The sequence below is a fragment of the Aquarana catesbeiana genome, linkage group LG03 (assembly GCF_042186555.1).
Source record: "Aquarana catesbeiana isolate 2022-GZ linkage group LG03, ASM4218655v1, whole genome shotgun sequence".
Taxonomy (NCBI): Eukaryota; Metazoa; Chordata; class Amphibia; order Anura; family Ranidae; genus Aquarana; species Aquarana catesbeiana.
The window spans coordinates 494,050,552-494,068,450 of record NC_133326.1 but is presented as its reverse complement, the minus strand read 5'-3'; the positions used below and the strand labels follow the sequence as shown (position 1 = coordinate 494,068,450).

The window sequence follows — 17,899 nt, the reverse complement described above, 5'->3', positions numbered from 1 at the left end:
GCATAAAAAAAAAAAAATAATAATATATAATATATATATATATATATATATATATATATATATATATATTACTAATAATAATTATTTAATATTAATATAATAATATAAAAATGCCAAAGACTGACTTTTTTATATTTTATTAATTTCCAACTTACATCAGAACTAGTAATTCAGTTCTCTTTCCCTAAGGTTTCAGCGGCTGGATGTGCGATAAGTGTATTTATGTAGCTGCGGGTTACAAACATAGTCATACAGTAGACCGCACTGTGTTCCGGCCCCGGGTATGGGTGGAGACATCCTGGAACACAGACTAGTCTACAGCAGCGGTGCTCAGCCAATCACAGCAAGCAATGTAGACTAGTCTGTGTTTATGGAAGTCACCGCCCATACCCGGAACACAGTGCGGTACTGTAGTATGTAGACAGGCACAGATACAGAATATACAGTTTTGCACATGCAGCGGGCTGACAGCTTAGGGAGAGACAATGATATAGTTTGGCCCAACAACAGAACAAACTATGTATAAGTAAGTAGTACTTTAAAGAACAACTCTCTCAACTAACCATAACAGAAATATGGCAGAAGGCCGTTATTCTGTTTCACAGTTTCTGTAAATATAACATAGCACTGTACTATCTGCTATAATAACATTTTTATTTTATTATTTTCTTTCTACTTAAATGAGAACAAGTAGTTTTTTTCTCCCAAAGGTGTCAGCGGCTGGATGTGCGATATAAAAGTGTATGTATGTAGCTGCGGGTTAGATACATACTAGTCATACAGTAGACCGCACTGTGTTCCGGCCCCGGGTATGGGTGGAGACATCCTGGAAGTGGAACACAGACTAGTCTGCAGCAGCGGTGCTCAGCCAATCACAGCAAGCAATGTAGACTAGTCTGTGTTTATGGAAGTCACCGCCCATACCCGGAACACAGTGCGGTATAGTACTGTAGTATGTAGACAGCCACAGATACAGAACATACAGTTTTGCATTTGCACATGCAGTGGGCTGACAGCTTAGGGAGAGACATAGTTTAACTTTAGCCCAACAGCAACAAACTATGGTACAGTAGTTCAAAAGCTGGAGTTCTCTCTTAAATTGAAGTGCAAAAAACTGTAGAACTACAATGAGCAACCAATAAATGGAACAACTAGACAATTGGAACATACTAGTTAGTCAATCATACTATGTTGTATGTTCCAATTGTCCAGTAGCACAGTCCAATACCAATTCATATACTATGTTCAACATGGTAAATGAATTAGTCTGTGCTACGGATTTTTAAATCTATTTCAGTAAAAGTGGCAGATTTCGTTTTAAGAACAAAAGCTGTTCAGCTTTCTCACAGGAGAGACGGTTTCTCTTCTCATCAAGAATATGAGATGCTAGACTGAATAGTCTCTCACTCTCTGTACTGGTGCTTGGGGCAGATAAATATCTGCGTGCAATCTGTGCAAGCAAGGGAAAACGTTCTTTGTTGATGCGCCAGTACTCAAGTGGATTGTCCCTTCTGGCAATAGGCTGTTCAGCTAAATAAATGTCCAGCTGTTGGATAGCTGCACTTGTTGTGGCACCGCTATGGATTGGGGTGCATTTGTGTAAAACTTCTTCAAACATATCAGATATGGAGGGAGTATGTTCCTCTTCACTTGTATGCGACCGTTTCTCACTTTCCTCTGTGCGACACCTCGAAACTCCTTCACTAGATGCTTCCACCACCTCCAGATTGGGGTAGGGAACTGTTACTGGTGCTTACATTATAATTGTCTCCGCTCTGCTCGACACAGCCCCGTCTCCTCCTGACCCCGTGCCTGTGATAGATAGAATGCATCACAGCATTGGACAGGCGTTCTGTCTATCACAGGCGCAGGTCATGAGGAGGTGGGGCTGTGTTGAGCAGAGCAGAGACAATTATAATGTAAGTGCCGGTAACAGCGTGCTATCCCACGGCTCTCCTCTTCCTCCATACTCTCTTCCCCCCAGGGCGATTGATTGGAGAACGGCTCCCGATCAACCCCCTCTCCCAGGCAGGCAGCCCAGCTTGCAAGCCCTTATTTTCCACTTTCAAAATGCGAGTAGAAAATTTGAGGGCTGCCATTCTTATAATTTGTTTAATTTTATGACACTAATGTAAACTCCATTCTTTGGTCTTTTATTTAAAAGATTCTACAGCCTACTAATCACACCAATGTAGCATGAGCTGTAAGTCCAATACTCTTAGAGAGGGGTTCCCTGAGATCTTAAAAGGATAACTTTACCTTAACCACTTCAATACAGGGCACTTAGGGTCCTTTCACACTGGGGCGGTTTGCAGGCGATATTGCGCTAATAATAGCACCTGCAAACCGACCCGAAAGTGCCGCTGCTTTAATTCCAGTGTGAAAGCCCCGAGGGCTTTCACACTGGAGCGGTGTGCTAGCAGGACGGGAAAAAAAGCCCTGCTAGCAGCATCTTCGGAGTGGTGAAGGAGCGGAGTGTATACCGCTCCTTCACTGCTCCTGCCCATTGAAATCAATGGGACAGCGCGGCTATACCACCGGCAAAGCGCCTCTGCAGGTTTTAACCCTTTCTCGGCCGCTAGCAGGGGGGTAAAACCGCCCCGCTAGCGGCCGCATACCGATGGTAAAGCACCGCTTACAATAGCGGCGCTTTGACGCCGCCCCCGCCCCAGTGTGAAAGGGCCCTTATACACCTTCCCGCCCAGACCAATTTTCAGCTTTCAGCGCTGTCGCACTTTGAATGACAATTGCGCGGTCATGCTACACTGTACCCAAACTAAATTTTTTTTTTCATTTTGTTCCCACAAATAGAGCTTTCTTTTGATGGTATTTGATCACCTCTGGGATTTTTAATTTCTGCTAAACAAAAAAAAAAAAAAAAGACCGAAAATTTTGAAAAAAAAATTTTTTTTTTTTGTTTCTGTTACAAAACGTTGTAAAAAGGTAAGTTTTCTCCTTCAATGATGAGGCTGCACTGACGGGCACTGATAAGGCGGTACTGATGGGCACCGATGAGGTGGCACCAATGAGGTGGCACTGATAGGCGGCACGGATGGGCACTGATAGGCGGCACGGATGGGCACTGATAGGCGGCACAGATGGGCACTGATAGGTGGCACTGATGTACACTAATTGATAGTACGGATGGATGCCAATCAGTGCCAAACAATAATGCCTGCCAATCAGTGATGCCTATTGTGGGCACTGATTGGCATCCATTGTGGGCACTGATTGGCATCCATTGTGAGCACTGATTGGCATCCCTGGTGGTCTAGGGTGGCATACCTGGTGGTGACATCCCTGGTGGTCCAGTGTGGGCATTCTCAGGGGGGCAGCGCTGATAATCAATCAGCACAGACCCCCCCCCCGTCAGAGGAGCAGCCGATCAGCTCTCCTGTACTCGCGTCTGACAGACGCGAGTGAGGAAAATCCGATCAACGGCTCTTCCTGTTTACACTGTGATCAGCCGTGAATGGACACGGCTGATCACGTAGTAAAGAGTCTCCGTCAGAGACTCTTTATCTAGATTGGTGTTGCGGTGTGTCAGACTGACACACCGCAACAATGAGCGTCCCTGGGGGCGCGCAGCGGCTTGATATCCTGGCGACGTCATATGATCAGTCAGGATATCGAAACCACTTTGCTACCGTCATTTTGCTATATATGGCGGGCGGCAAGTGGTTCAAATAATATACACATCTTTTTGCAGGTTAAAAAAAAAAACAGCATTTTTATTTTTTATACACTGGAGCCTGTAAACCATTACAGCCATGATCAGTAGATCATGGGTGCAATGTCAGTATTCTGCAGACTCTCAGTACACTGTCTGCCCGTACCTCCGATTTTGGCAGGCAGTTACTGAATTGCAGGAAGAATTACACTGGATTCACTGAAGCGGCCGCGGGTCACAGCAGTGGTTCCGGTGCGTCCCTGTTCACCGATTCAGGTGCGAAGCATGTCCAAATTTTTGCCTGGATTTGCACCTGAAACGGGACCAAAGACACACAGTACCCTTTTCCAATGCGGAACGTGACCGCCCCAAAGGTGTGAACCGCCTCCATCGAGAGCCGGGCACACTCTCCTGTCATTCGAATTTGATGCGGGGAAAAGCCGCATCCAAGCCCCATCAGTGTGAACCCAGCCTGTACTATGTAAGCACTCACCAACGCCCTCGCAGCTCATTGAAAACAACAAGCCGTCAGCCGTGGTGGATGACGGTACTTGTAGTTCATTCATTCCTAGAACTCTGCCGCCGCACTCACGTGGCTGCTCTGTTTTTAAATTGTGACAGCAAGTGCAGGGAGAGGATCTCCTGCCCGCTCTCACAGGGAAGGAGGGATCGGGGGAGAGGATGCAGGAGCTGGAACATGTTCCATCCTAAAAAATAGTGGAACCTGTTACAAGTTCCAAAGGTGAACTTAGCCTTTAAAACTCAAGTAATCCTGGTAAAAAGACTGCTCTGCAGTATGTACCTGACAGGTTCTCTTTATCCCTTTCATGACTAAGCCTATTTTTGAAATTTGGTGTTTACAAGTTAAAATCTGTATTTTTTGCTAGAAAATTATTTAGAGTTCCCAAACATTTTATATATATATTTTTAGCAGAGAATCTAGAGAATAAAATGGCGATTGTTGCAATATTTTTTTATCACACGGTATTTGTGCAGCGGTGTTTTAAACGCAAATTTTTGGAAAAGGGACACTTTCATGAATTTTAAAAAATCCAAACAGTAAAGATACCCCAATTTTTTTGTATAATGTGAAAGATGATGTTACGCCGAGTAAATGGATACCAAACATGTCACCCTTTATAATTGCACGCACTCGTGGAATGGCGACAAACCACGGTACCTATGAATTTCCATAGGCGACGCTTTAAATTTTTTTTACGGTTACCAGGTTTGAGTTACAGAGGAGGTCTAGGACTAGAATTATTGCTCTCGCTCTGACGATCGCGGCGATACCTCACATGTGTGATTTGAACACAGTTTACATATGCGGGCGCGACTTCCGTATGCGTTTTCTTCGCTGCGCGAGCTCGCGGGGACAGGGGCACTTTAAAAATTTATTTATTTTTTTTATTTATTTTTTTACTTTATAAATTGTGTTTAAAAAAAAAATTTTTTTTTTTTTACTTTTATTGCTGTCACAAGGAATGTAAACATCCCTTGTGACAGTAATAGGTGGTGACAGGTACTCTTTATGGAGGGATCCCTCCTTTGCACTTCAAAGTATTCAGATCGCCGAAAATGGCGATTCTGAATACTGTGTATTTTTTTTAATTCGGCGCCATTGGCAGCCGAGTAAACGGGAAGTGACGTCATGACGTCACTTCCGCGTTTACAATGAGAAGGCTGGAACGAAGCCTCCCACAGCTTCGTTCCAGCCAGCCCCCAACCGCCGAAGGCGGCCGATTGGACACTTGGCTTCCCGATCGCACGGGAGGCGGCGGGAGGGGGGATGTCCCCTCCCGCTCCTCCGGTGTAACAGCCGAGCGGCTTTCAGCCGCATCGGTTGTTATGCTCGGGTAGCCGATCGCCCGCTGTAAACAACGGTACCGGGATGATGCCTGCAGCTGCGGGTATCATCCCAGTATAACCCCGGAAAACCGAGTACGCATATCTGCGTACGGTCGGCGGGAAGGGGTTATACACATCCATATATTATGAAAGGGGTAATTTGAGAACAGCTGTCACACACTTTTGAAAGTTTGTGGTTTGACTGATAATTGACTCATAAATTAATGACACTCCTATTGCATAAAGATAATTACATGCCACTTTGGTTTCAATAAAATTGTTCCAGCTGATTTTGGCTTCCCGGTGTGTTAATATAGAGCCCCCCCCCCTTTTTACCGCCATAAGCAATATTGTGACACTTTTCCCACTTACATTGCATGTATGACTACGTTTTGTCCATTCAGAAATAAAGGAACTCATACAGCACTAGTTCAAAACTATGGAACACCAGACACTAACTGGACTTGTTTGCAAGTGTTGGAAAGTGTGAGTAGCAGAGAGATTTCTTTTTAACACAAAGTCTTTGAAGGTGCAGTAGGGGGTGGAACGATCCTGAATATTTAATGAGCTTTTTCTGTTGACATTTTTGGGAAATGTGCAATTCAGTAATGAAATATTGGATTTGTAAATATTTTAATAATTCATTAAGAGTTGGTGAATAGATGAAGTACTAAACACATACACCAAAAATGTATTTGTTAGTTATGCATTCAAATATATTACTTTGTAAATATGCTTATACAGTAGTTTATTTCTCTAGTCACTAAAAAGTACAGATTTCAAGAAAATGGGTATTTCGTTATTAGTATAATTATAAAGCAGCGAGTCAGACTTTATCCAAACATTCACCGCAGGTGAATCTTCTTGGTTGCATGAGGTTTAAATGACGGTGGCTAATACACCACAAGCGAATGTTTGGTGAACGTCAGATTCACTGCTTTATAAATATACCCCCAAATATCAGTTTAAAACCACATGAATCATTTGCTACTTTTCCTTTTTGAATCCTAGGCATAATGTATTACTAACAGATCATGTGCACATCTAGTACAACCCCAATTTCAAAACAAGTTTAGACACACTGTAAAATCTGAATGAAAACAGACTACAATGATTTGCAAATCTCATAAACCCATATTTTATTCACAGTAGAAAATAGAAAACATGAAATGTTTAAACTGAGAAAATGTACAATTTATAAGAAAACAAAAAAAATGTAATTTTGAAATTGATTCCAGCAACATGTCTCAAACAAGTTGGGGCAGGGCAACAAAATGCTGGCAAGTAAGAGGTACTAACAAGGAAGAGCTGGAAGAACATTTTGCAGCGAATTAGGTTAATTGGCAACAAGTCAGTAACATGACTGGGTATAAAAAGGGCATCTTAAAACTTATGGGCATCTTAGAGAGTCAGAGTTGTCTGGGAAGTAAAGATGGGCAGAGCTTCACCAATCGTTGAAAAGCTGCATCTAAGAATTGTCAGACAATTTGAGTATAATATTCCCCAACATAAAAAAAACTTTAAATTTATCATTGTCTACAGTACATATTATCATCAAAAGATTTAGAGAATCTGGAGAAATCTATGTGCACATGGGACAAGGTCATAACGCATGAATGCCCGTGATCTTCGGGCCTTCAGACGGCACTGCTTTAAAAACAGGCATGATTCTGTGATACACATCACTGCATGGGCTCAGGGGGGGGATCGGGGGGCGATCGGGGGGGAGATCGGGGTGTTTAGTGTGCCTGGCATGTTCTACTGTGTGTGTGTAGTGTTGTGCACTCACATACCTGTCTTCTCTCCTCGGGCCGGAATGGAAATTACAGAGCCGAGGAGAGATGACATCATTTCCTTTGCTGCTGTTTAGCATACAGCAGCAAAGGAATGATGTGATTGGCCGGTGGCGATCGCGAGGGGGGGGCCACGAACGGATGGCCTCCCCCTCACCTCTGATCGCCGCTGGACAAAAGACGACCGCCTCGGGCACCGGAGGGGGGTCCGATCGGACCCCCCACCCGCGGAAGGCAAATCACGTATATGTACTTGATTTTGCCTGTCCGTGCCACCTTGCCGACGTAAATCGGCGTGAGGCGGTCGTCAAGTGGTTAAAAAATCACTGTCTGTGAACAGTTTCCCGTGCCGTTCAAAAATGAGGGTCAGCGCTCTATCATGCAAAGAAAAGGCCATATCTGAACATGAAAAACAGAAATGCCTCCTTCCCTGGGGCACAGCTCATTTAAAATGGTCTATTGCAAATTGGAAAACTGTTCTGTGGTTAAACAAATTGAAATTTGACATTCTTTTTGGCAACCATAGGCACAGAGTCCTTCGGAATAAAGAGGAGAGGGATCTTCCGGCTTGTTATCAGTGCTCAGTTTAAAAGTCTGCATCTTTAATGGTATGGGGGAGCATTAATTCGTATGAAATGGGCAGGCACCATCAATGCTAAAAGATATATCCAGGTTTTAGCGCAGCATATGCTCCCATAAAGATGTATTTTTCAGGGAAGGTCTTGCATATTTTAGCAAGACAATGCTAAACCACATACTGCATCGATGACAACAGCATGTTTAAGCTGCGTGTTTAACTGGCCTGTCTGCAGTCCAGACCTTTCACCAATTAAAAATATTTGCCGCATCTTGAAACGACAAAATACAACAAAGAAGACCCAGGGCTGTTGAGCAGTTATAATCCTATATTGGGCAAGGATTGGACACCATTCCTCTCCCCAAACTCCACCAATTGGTCTTCTCAGCTCTCAGACATTTACAGATTGCTGTTAAAAGAATAGGGAATGCTACACCATGTGGTAAACATGGTCCTGTTCCAACTTTTTTGAGACGTGTTGCTGCCATGCATTTTAAAATTACCTTATTTTTTTTTCCTTTCTTACATTTTCTCATATTAAACATTTGATACTTTTCCTATCATATAAAATGCAAGTTGATGTTACACAACGTCCCAACTTTTTTGTAATCAGGGTTGTAAACATGGCCCCATCCACAGTATTTGTGTAAAGTACTCATGGCTTTCAAGGTCTAAAACTTCTGGAGCTTAGCCAATCAGACATGGTTTGAGAGCAGGTGAATATATTTTTTCCTGGGCGCAAACATCTCCACCCTTTTAAATCTAGTTGAAAGTAATAATTGTATAGTATGTGTGTATATAAAATGGCAATCATTACACATTTCAATAATGGGACTTTCCAAATATTTGGAGCAGAAGAAGATGGCCATTTGATGTTATTTTGGTGGGTCCTAACCTATATCTTTCTTCAGGGTCATCACGTAAAGAGATCACTGAACACTGGGAATGGTTGGAAAATAATCTGCTTCAAACTCTTTCTATCTTTGAAAATGAAGATGACATCACAACCTTCGTCCAAGGGAAAATTCACGTAAGACAATTTACTGCTCATACTGTGGAATCTTTTTGTTGGCTATTTTTTCATGCATATCCAAAATCTTTTGACTAAATGTGAAATTGTATGTGCTTGCCATTGCCATCAACATGTCTTTTAATTTCAATAACTTCTCAGTCCACCCCTAACCGTTTTTTTTACAACTCTTGGAGACTGATGGCGAAATCTCAGATTTTGAGTTTCTTGGTCCACACACCTGCTGCAGTCATTATGAAAGTGTCCCACTCTCCCTGTTGGATCTTTCACTTATTAAATTTTACGAATAATTCACCAGGCGACTCTTACCCAACACCCAAAACACCAGAGGTGGTCAGGAAAATATGTAGGCACTATGACGAAGAGAACTCACCTAAGAGCTGCCATCTGTAATTTGAAATATCTTTTTTGGATGCAATGATTTTTTAAGGACTTTAGGCACTATAAGAAGCCAACGGATGACCTGCTATATGTAACCAAAATATAATCTTTGGATGGGTTAACTATTTAAAAACCACTTTAAGTCCAAGCCTTTTCTGACACTTTTTGTTTACAAGTAAAAAAAATCTGTATTTTTTGCAGGAAAATTGCTTAGAACTCCAAACATCTTATGCCCCGTACACACGGTCGGATTTTCCGATGGAAAATGCCCGATCGGAGTGTCGAAGTTGGAGAGCAGGTGATAAAATTTTCCGACAACAAAATCCGTTGTCGGAAATTCCGATCGTGTGTACACAAATCCGACGGACAAAGTGCCACGCATGCTCAGAATAAATAAAGAGATGAAAGCTATTGGCCACTGCCCCGTTTATAGTCCCGACGTACGTGTTTTACGTCACTGCGTTCAGAACGATCGGATTTTCCGACAACTTTGTGTGACCGTGTGTATGCAAGACAAGTTTGAGCCAACATCCGTCGGAAAAAATCCTAGGATCTTGTTGTCGGAATGTCCGAACGAAGTCCGACCGTGTGTACGGGGCATTAGAGAATAAAATGGTAGTCGATGCAATTTTTTATGTCGCACGATATTTTCACAATTTTACAAACACTATTGTTTGGGAAAAGATACACTTTATTGAATTTTAATGCAAAAAAAAACAACATATAACCAAATTTGTGGGTAAAATATAAAAGATAATGCTACGCCGAGTAAATAGATACCTAACATGTCATGCTTTAAAATCGCAGATGCTCATGGAACGACAAACTACGATACTCTAAAATCTCCATAGGTGACACTTTAAAAATGTTTTCAGCTTACCAGTTTAGAGTTACAAAGGAGGTCTAGAGCTTGAATTATTGCTCTCGCTATAATGTTCGTGGCTATACCTCACATGTGTGGTAGGAACACTGTTTGCATATGCTTTTACACTGTTCCTTTTTAATTTTGTCTTTTTTTTTTTTTTTTTATTGCTATCACAAGAAATGTAAACATCCCTTATAACAATAAAGCATGATGGGTCCTCTTTATTGAAACATCTGGGTTCTAAAAATCCCTAGATCTCTCCTCTACCTTTGAAAGCATCAAATCGGAAAAACCCATTGATCGGATACTTTCCAAAAAACATCTGCTCTAAACCAGAAGTGAAATCATGATGTTGCTTCCGGCCTCCTAGATCATAGAGGTGATCAGAGTTAATCTGGTCTCTCTTCCACCTCTATGGCCAGCCGTACTAACCATCGGATTGTTTCCGGGCTCGCCAGTGAGAATGGTAAACCCGAGAAACACCAGATAGTAGCATAAGGTCCAGCGGCTAATCAGTGGCTTTTAACGGAAACAGTATCGCCAGCTGAAAAAAACAATACTGGGGTTGACAGCCATAACCCTGATAAACTGGTTCAAACCGCAACATGAATATATATGTATTGCAGTTTTAAAGAAACACTCTAAACATTAAAAAAGATAATAGGAGACCTGCCATTTGTAACCAAAGCAGTATATGCATCTAAAATGACAGTGTTAACTCCATTATGACTTTAGAAATCTACATATGAAATCCATATGCTTTTTAAAGCCACCAGTCTTGTGCAGAAACCGTTGTGTGTTCCTTTGTTTGACCAATCTTTCTTTTATTTGTTAGGGCTGGTTCACACCACAATATATGCGTTCCAGATTCTTTTCTGCATGCATGTTGTGATACATTCCAGTGTGTTTTTCTCCGCTTTCGTTTTCTTCAGGACATGTGCATTATGGTGCATTTGTGATGCATTCTGGTGCATTTTGTAGCCTTTCAGATGAGTTCCATGTAGCAAAAATGGAGCATGTTCTACTTTTGTTGACTGCGCTGGAACGCACTACACTAGTGTGAGCTAGGGCCATTGGAATACGTAGAAAACACTGTGCCTGCTTTTTCGATGCAGGATAAAAATGCACTTTACTGCATCTGGTGTGAATATTTTAACCGCTTCAGCCCCGGAAGATTTCACTCCTTTCCTGACCCGAGCACTCTTTGCGATTTGGTGCTGCGTCCCTTTAACTGACAATTGCGCGGTCGTGCGAAGTTGCACCCAGAAAAAATTGACGTCCTTTTTTTCCCCACAAATAGAGCTTTCTTTTGGTGGTATTTGATCACCTCTGCGGTTTTTATTTTTTGCGCTATAAACAAAAAAAGAGTGACAATTTTGAAAAAAACGCAATATTTTTTACTTTTAAATATTAATAAATATCCCCCAAAAATATATAAAAAAAACTATTTTTTCCTCAGTTTAGGCTGATATGTATTCTTCTACATGTTTTTGGTAAAAACAATTGCAATAAACATATATTGATTGGTTTGCGCAAAAGTTATAGCGCCTGCAAAATAGGGGATCATTTTATTGCATTTTTGTTATTATTATTATTATTTTTCTTTTTTTAATAATAATGGCGGTGATCTGCGATTTTTATCGGGACTGTGACATTATGGTGGACACATCGGACAAATTTGACACATTTTTGGGACCATTGGCATTTATACAGCGATCGGTACTATAAAAATGCATTGATTACTGTAAAAATGTCACTGGCAGGGAAGGGGTTAAAACTAGGGGGCGATCAAGGGGTTAATTGTGTTCCCTCGTGAGTGTTCTAAATGAAGGGGGGAGGGCACTGTGTAGGGGAGATGACGGGTCGCTGTTCATATTCTGTATGGACAGATGATCTGTCTCTTCTCCCCTCAGAGAACCGGAAACTGTGTGTTTACACGCACAGATTCCAGTTCTCCGTATGTCAGCAGCGATCGCGGGAGCCCTGCAGTGATCATGACTGGGCACTTGCATCGGCTCCGGGGGCGAGAAGCGGCCGCGCGCACCCCTAGTGGCCACAGGGCGAAGCAATGTAACAACGCCTTTTCGCCCAGCCATGCCATTCTGCCGCAGTACGACTGCCGGCGGCTGGTCGGCAAGTGGTTAAAATGATAAACGTGTCATACTCTGCCTTCTCTGTGCAATGATATTGCACAGAGCAGGCCCAGAACCTCCTCCCCTGGTGTCCCCGCCAACGTTTTTGGGTCCTTCTCTTCATGTGCCCCAATAGCAAGCCACTTGCTAAGGGAGCACACCTGTATGCTCACTTCCAAGCTGAGTTGTGTGTGTGTCCATAGTTACACACAACATTACTTGGCCCTGCCCCATCCTTACAGGATTTGATTGACAGCTTGCCAATGGCTGCTGCTGCTGCTGCCGCCTCTCTGTCCTGTGAGGAGAAGAACACAGACCAGCACTGCTGCAGACAGACACAATGCTGGATCGAGATAAGACTCAGGTAAGTACAACTACTGAGACATTTTCAACTTGAATGCATTCCCTGCAATAAGGTAAAAACGGTCTTGCCTTTAGAACCACTTTAAGTGTACAGTAGTTGTGTATATCCCTCCAACCTATTTAGTTTTACTCACAATTGATTGTCTTGATTTATAACATTGTAGATCCTGGAGCTGAATCCTAGACCAAATACTTATACTCCTTTTTACTGTTTGTTGGATATAAAAACAGTGTTCCAGTTACAAGTCCACCCACTGCATTTTGTGTGGAATCTGGCAAGGTAATTCCAATGAATTCTATCTGTTGAGGATCCCATGGCAAGAGATCCACATTAGATCAGTTTGCCAAAATTGTCAGTGGACATAACTTGGATAATAAGCAAATAGGACAATCTAGCAGTGAACTAGTTAAAATAAGGATAAAAGGGGGGGATAGGTTTTTAAAAGAAAAGTTGCCTTTGACTGCTTGTGATTTAACACACTGATGAAGGATCAAAACTAAAAAAAAATCTCTTGAAGAGCGTTATTTAAAACGTTTTAGCTTTTTAGCTTCTTCCTAAAATTACAGAATATGTGTTCCATAGGCTTCCAAGTGATGATTGATGAAGATCACACCAATCAGTCCACAAAATCCAAAAGTCTAATAGTGGAACATTCATAAAATTGTAAAGGTTACCTTTTTTATAACCACAGCTTTCTGGATATGCTAAAACATTCACAAACAGATATCTTAATGAATGTAGAAATGTATAACTGTAGTGATCTTTATAAGGACCTATGTTGTAATTTTATAAGCAGAGGACAGTATTATGTCATAAAAAGGGCTTAGCTGTATCATATGAGTTTAAAAAAAGGTCAAATATCACAAAGCGGAATTGCAGTTGGAAGTAATTCTATTTCTCTCTCCAATACAATTTTTTTTTTAAATGTGTGCCTATTTGATTTTGTTTCACAGAAGCAAAGAAAACAGATGGAGGGGGTAGGTAGGCAATAGGTAAAGAATGTCCTTCGCATAGTATACTGTAAAAAATAGGATTTTTTAAAACAGCTTACCTGTAAAATCCTTTCTTTCGAAGGACATCACGGGACACAGAGCCACAGTAATTACTGATGGGTTATATAGGTATCACTGGTGATTGGACACTGGCACACCCTATCAGGAAGTTCAACCCCCTATATAATCCCTCCCCCTTGCAGGGATACCTCAGTTTTGTAGCCAAGCAATATAGTGTATTAGAAGAGGGGCGGGACCTCTGTGTCCCGTGATGTCCTTCGAAAGAAAAGGATTTTACAGGTAAGCTGTTTTAAAAAAATCCTATTTTCTTTCTCGAACATCACGGGACACAGAGCCACAGTAATTACTGATGGGATGTCCCAGAGCAATGCTACCTGAGGGGGGGGAACCACGACCAAGTAGGGTGCAATCAGACCTGAGGACCCTGTACCGCTGCCTGCAGCACACTACGCCCAAAGGCGATATCCTCATGCCTTCTCACATCCACCTGATAGAATCTGGTGAATGTATGAACTGAAGACCAGGTTGCGGCCTTGCAGATTTGAGCCATAGAGGCCTGGTGATGCACTGCCCAAGAAGCACCAATAGCCCTTGTGGAATGTGCCCTGATCTGAAACAGAGGAATCTTCTGTTTCAAACCGTAAGCTTGAATGATCAACTGTCGAATCCATTTAGAAATGGTAGCTTTTGATGCTGCCTGTCCTCTATTGGGACCCTCTGGCAGCACAAACAAAACATCCGTCTTGCGGATCTGAGCAGTTGCCCCTAGATAGGCCTTAACTGCTCTTACTACATCCAACGAATGTAGAGATCTCTCTTCCGGAGAACAGGGATCTGGAAAAAAGGAAGGTAGAACAATGTCTTGGTTTAAATGAAAATCAGAAACCACCTTCGGTAAAAAACTAGGATGAGGGCGTAGTACCACTCTATCCTTGTGTATAATCAAATAAGGCTCCTTACAGGAAAGAGCTGCTAATTCTGATACTCTTCTAGCAGAAGAGATGGCCACCAGAAAAATTAATTTCCTTGTCAACAAGACCAAAGGAATCTGACTTATTGGTTCAAAAGGCTGTTTCTGTAACACAGCCAGGACCAAATTCAAGTCCCAGGGGTTTAGGGGCGCTTTAACCGGAGGATTAAGACGCATCACCCCCTGCATAAAGTTTCGGACCAAAGAATGCGAAGCAAGTGGCCGCTGAAATAATACTGATAAAGCAGAGACCTGGCCCTTGATGGTACTCAAGGCCAGCTTCATCTCTAATCCCATCTGTAGAAAATCAAGGATTCTACCTATGACATATTTCCTGGGATGCCAACCTCTGGATTCACACCAGGTTATATAAGCCTTCCAGACTCTATGATAAATCATCCTGGAAGCTGGCTTCCTTGCATTAATCAAGGTAGATATGACAGGACCTGAGAGCCCACGACTCTTCAGAACGTGGGTCTCAATAGCCAAACCGTCAAATTTAGCGTTTGTAAGGCAGGATGGAACACTGGACCTTGAGATAACAGGTCTGGGCGTTCCGGTAGTGTCCACGGGGAACCTACCGTCATCCTTACTATTTCTGCATACCAAGTCCTTCTGGGCCAAGCGGGGGCCACCAGAAGTACCGACTTCCTTTCCTGCCTGATCCTGCGAAGGAGTCGTGGTAGTAGCAGAATAGGCGGGAATGCGTAAATCAGTGAGAACCGATGCCACGGAATCACCAACGCATCCGTCCCGCATGCAAGAGGATCTTTTGTCCTTACCACAAATCTGTCTATCTTTTTGTTGAATCGGGATGCAAAGAGATCTACATCTGGAACCCCCCATCTTTGGCATATGGCCCAAAAGACGTCGGGATGCAGAGACCATTCCCCTGGAAGCAACTGCTGGCGACTTAGATAGTCCGCCTGCCAATTCTCTATTCCCGGGATGAAAACTGCCGATATGCATGGCACATGCATCTCTGCCCACACTAAGATCTGGTTCACCTCTTTTTGAGCAGCTCGGCTCCGGGTGCCTCCCTGACCGGACAACCCTGTAGCCTGATAGTCCAGGCCTTTAGAGCTAGATGTATCGCCCGGATCTCCAGAATGTTGATGGGTAAGGTCCTCTCTGTCTTGGACCATACCCCTTGGACCGCAGCCTGTTCCAGAACTGCTCCCCAACCTGACAGACTGGCATCTGTTGTTACCACCGTCCAGGTAACCGGTAGAAAGGATTTCCCCTTCTGCAGGTTTTCGGGTATGTCTAATGCCTGAACCTTCTTGTTCCAGGTCGACAGAATACTGTGTTGCAGCATTCTTGAGTGAAACTGAGCATAGGGAACTGCTTCGAATGAAGACACCATCTTCCCTAGTAGCCTCATACAAAGGCGGACTGAGGGACCCTTCTTGGTCCTTACTGTCAGAATCAGCTCTCTCAAAGCAGTGATCTTTGCCTGGGGTAGAAATATTTTCTTCTGGCTTGTATCTATAATCAGACCTAAATACTCCAGTCTTCCTACTGGTTTTAGGAAAGACTTTTCTAAGTTGAGGATCCAACCCAGGTGTTCTAGATACCTGACCGTGGTCCTCAAGTTTCCATTCAAAGAGGCTACCGACTGGTCTATCAAGAGCAGGTCGTCTAGGTATGCTATGACAGCTATACCCTGAGCCCTTAATCTGGCCAGAGGAGGAGCCAAGATCTTTGTGAACACTCGAGGTGCAGTGGCTATCCCGAAAGGCAGAGCCACAAACTGGAAATGGAGCCCTCCTACCTCGAAGCGCAGAAACTTCTGATGAGCAGGAAAAATGGGCACATGCAGATATGCATCTCTGATGTCTATTGATGCCAGAAATTCTCCTCCCTGCAGGGTGGGAACTACTGTTCGAATTGATTCCATGCGGAAGGATTGAATCCTTAGGAATCGGTTCAGATCCCTTAAGTCCAGAATGGGCCTGACATCCCCATTTGGCTTTTGGACCGTAAAAAGGTTGGAATAGAAGCCCAATCCCTGGTCCTTTGCGGGAACTATCATAATGACCTCCTGCGACAAAAGTCGCTCTAACACTAGAAGGAGCGACTGCTTCTTCTCTGGGTCTCTGGGAACATTTGATCTGAGGAACCGAGGAGAGGGGAATTCCTGAAACTCCAGCTTGTACCCTAAGGTTACCGTGGAGATTACCCATCTGTCCTGGAAGTCCTCCTGCCAGAGCTCTGAGAACTGTCGCAGTCTTCCCCCCACTCGAGTGAGCGGGGGCGCCCCCTCATGCAGAGGTCTTAGTGTTTTGCCTAGTAGGCTTCTTTCCCCAGGACTTCTTTTGTCCCTGGGGTTGACTCTTGTCTCTGGACCCCGATGGAGGCGGCCGTCGAGACTGCCTGGAGGCTGAAGCCACGGCGCTGGGGAAAGAGTCCGTTTGAAAGAGGGACGCTTACTCTTCTTCTTGACAGGTAAGAGAGTGCTTTTCCCACAAGAGATTCTCTTGATATAGTTATCCAAGTCCTCTCCAAACAACCTTGCACCACGAAATGGAAACCCAGCCAGTAGCTTCTTACATGGTGCTTCGGCTGACCAATTTTTCAACCATAGGATTCTACGTATATGCACCAACCCCAGTGAAAGACGGGAGGTTTGCACGATAGAACCTCTAATGGCGTCAACCACAAAGCATAAGGCCGCTGGAAGGTTAGCAAACCCCTGGGCCTGCTGTTCAGGTAATACTTTGATGACCTGCTTAACATGGTCTCTTAAGTATTGACAGACTCCAATCGCTGCTACTGCAGGTTGGGCCACTGATCCTGCTAAGGAGAAAACATCCTTCAATAGGGATTCCATCCTTTTATCTACAGGATCCCTGAGCATCTGAGCATTGTCTACAGGACAAGTCAGGCTATTATTTACGGAGGAAATGGCGGCATCAATAGCCGGTATTCCCCACATTTTAATAAACTTTTCTTCCATCGGATAAAGTGTTGAAAACTTTCTCGGCGGAAAAAAACGTTTGTCTGGGTGATCCCACTCAGAATAAATGAGCTTTTCAAGTAAAGTATGAACAGGAAAAGCATGTGCTGCTTGGAAAGGTTTCAGTGACCCCAAAGCAGAAGAGGATTCTTTAGCAGTTTCAGGTATGGGTAATTTAAATGTGGAGCGGACCAATCCAGTGAGGATCTGCACTAAGACTTTCTCCTCTTGGGAAGTTGCAGAGGGTCCTTCTCCACCTGATTCCTCCGAAGAGGAATCATCCATCCCATCCTGAAC

At 43.3% G+C, this 17,899-nt stretch overlaps 1 protein-coding gene across 3 annotated transcripts in view; it reads left to right on the top strand.

Moving 5' to 3' along the window:
• TBC1D9B (TBC1 domain family member 9B) overlaps positions 1-17,899 on the top strand; it is a 175,465-nt gene that overhangs the window by 46,631 nt on the left and 110,935 nt on the right. For all 3 annotated transcript variants that reach the window (XM_073621063.1, XM_073621062.1, XM_073621064.1), the window contains exon 3: positions 8,800-8,918. In XM_073621063.1, the coding sequence (XP_073477164.1) occupies positions 8,800-8,918 (119 nt within the window). The remainder of the gene's footprint in view (positions 1-8,799; positions 8,919-17,899) is intronic.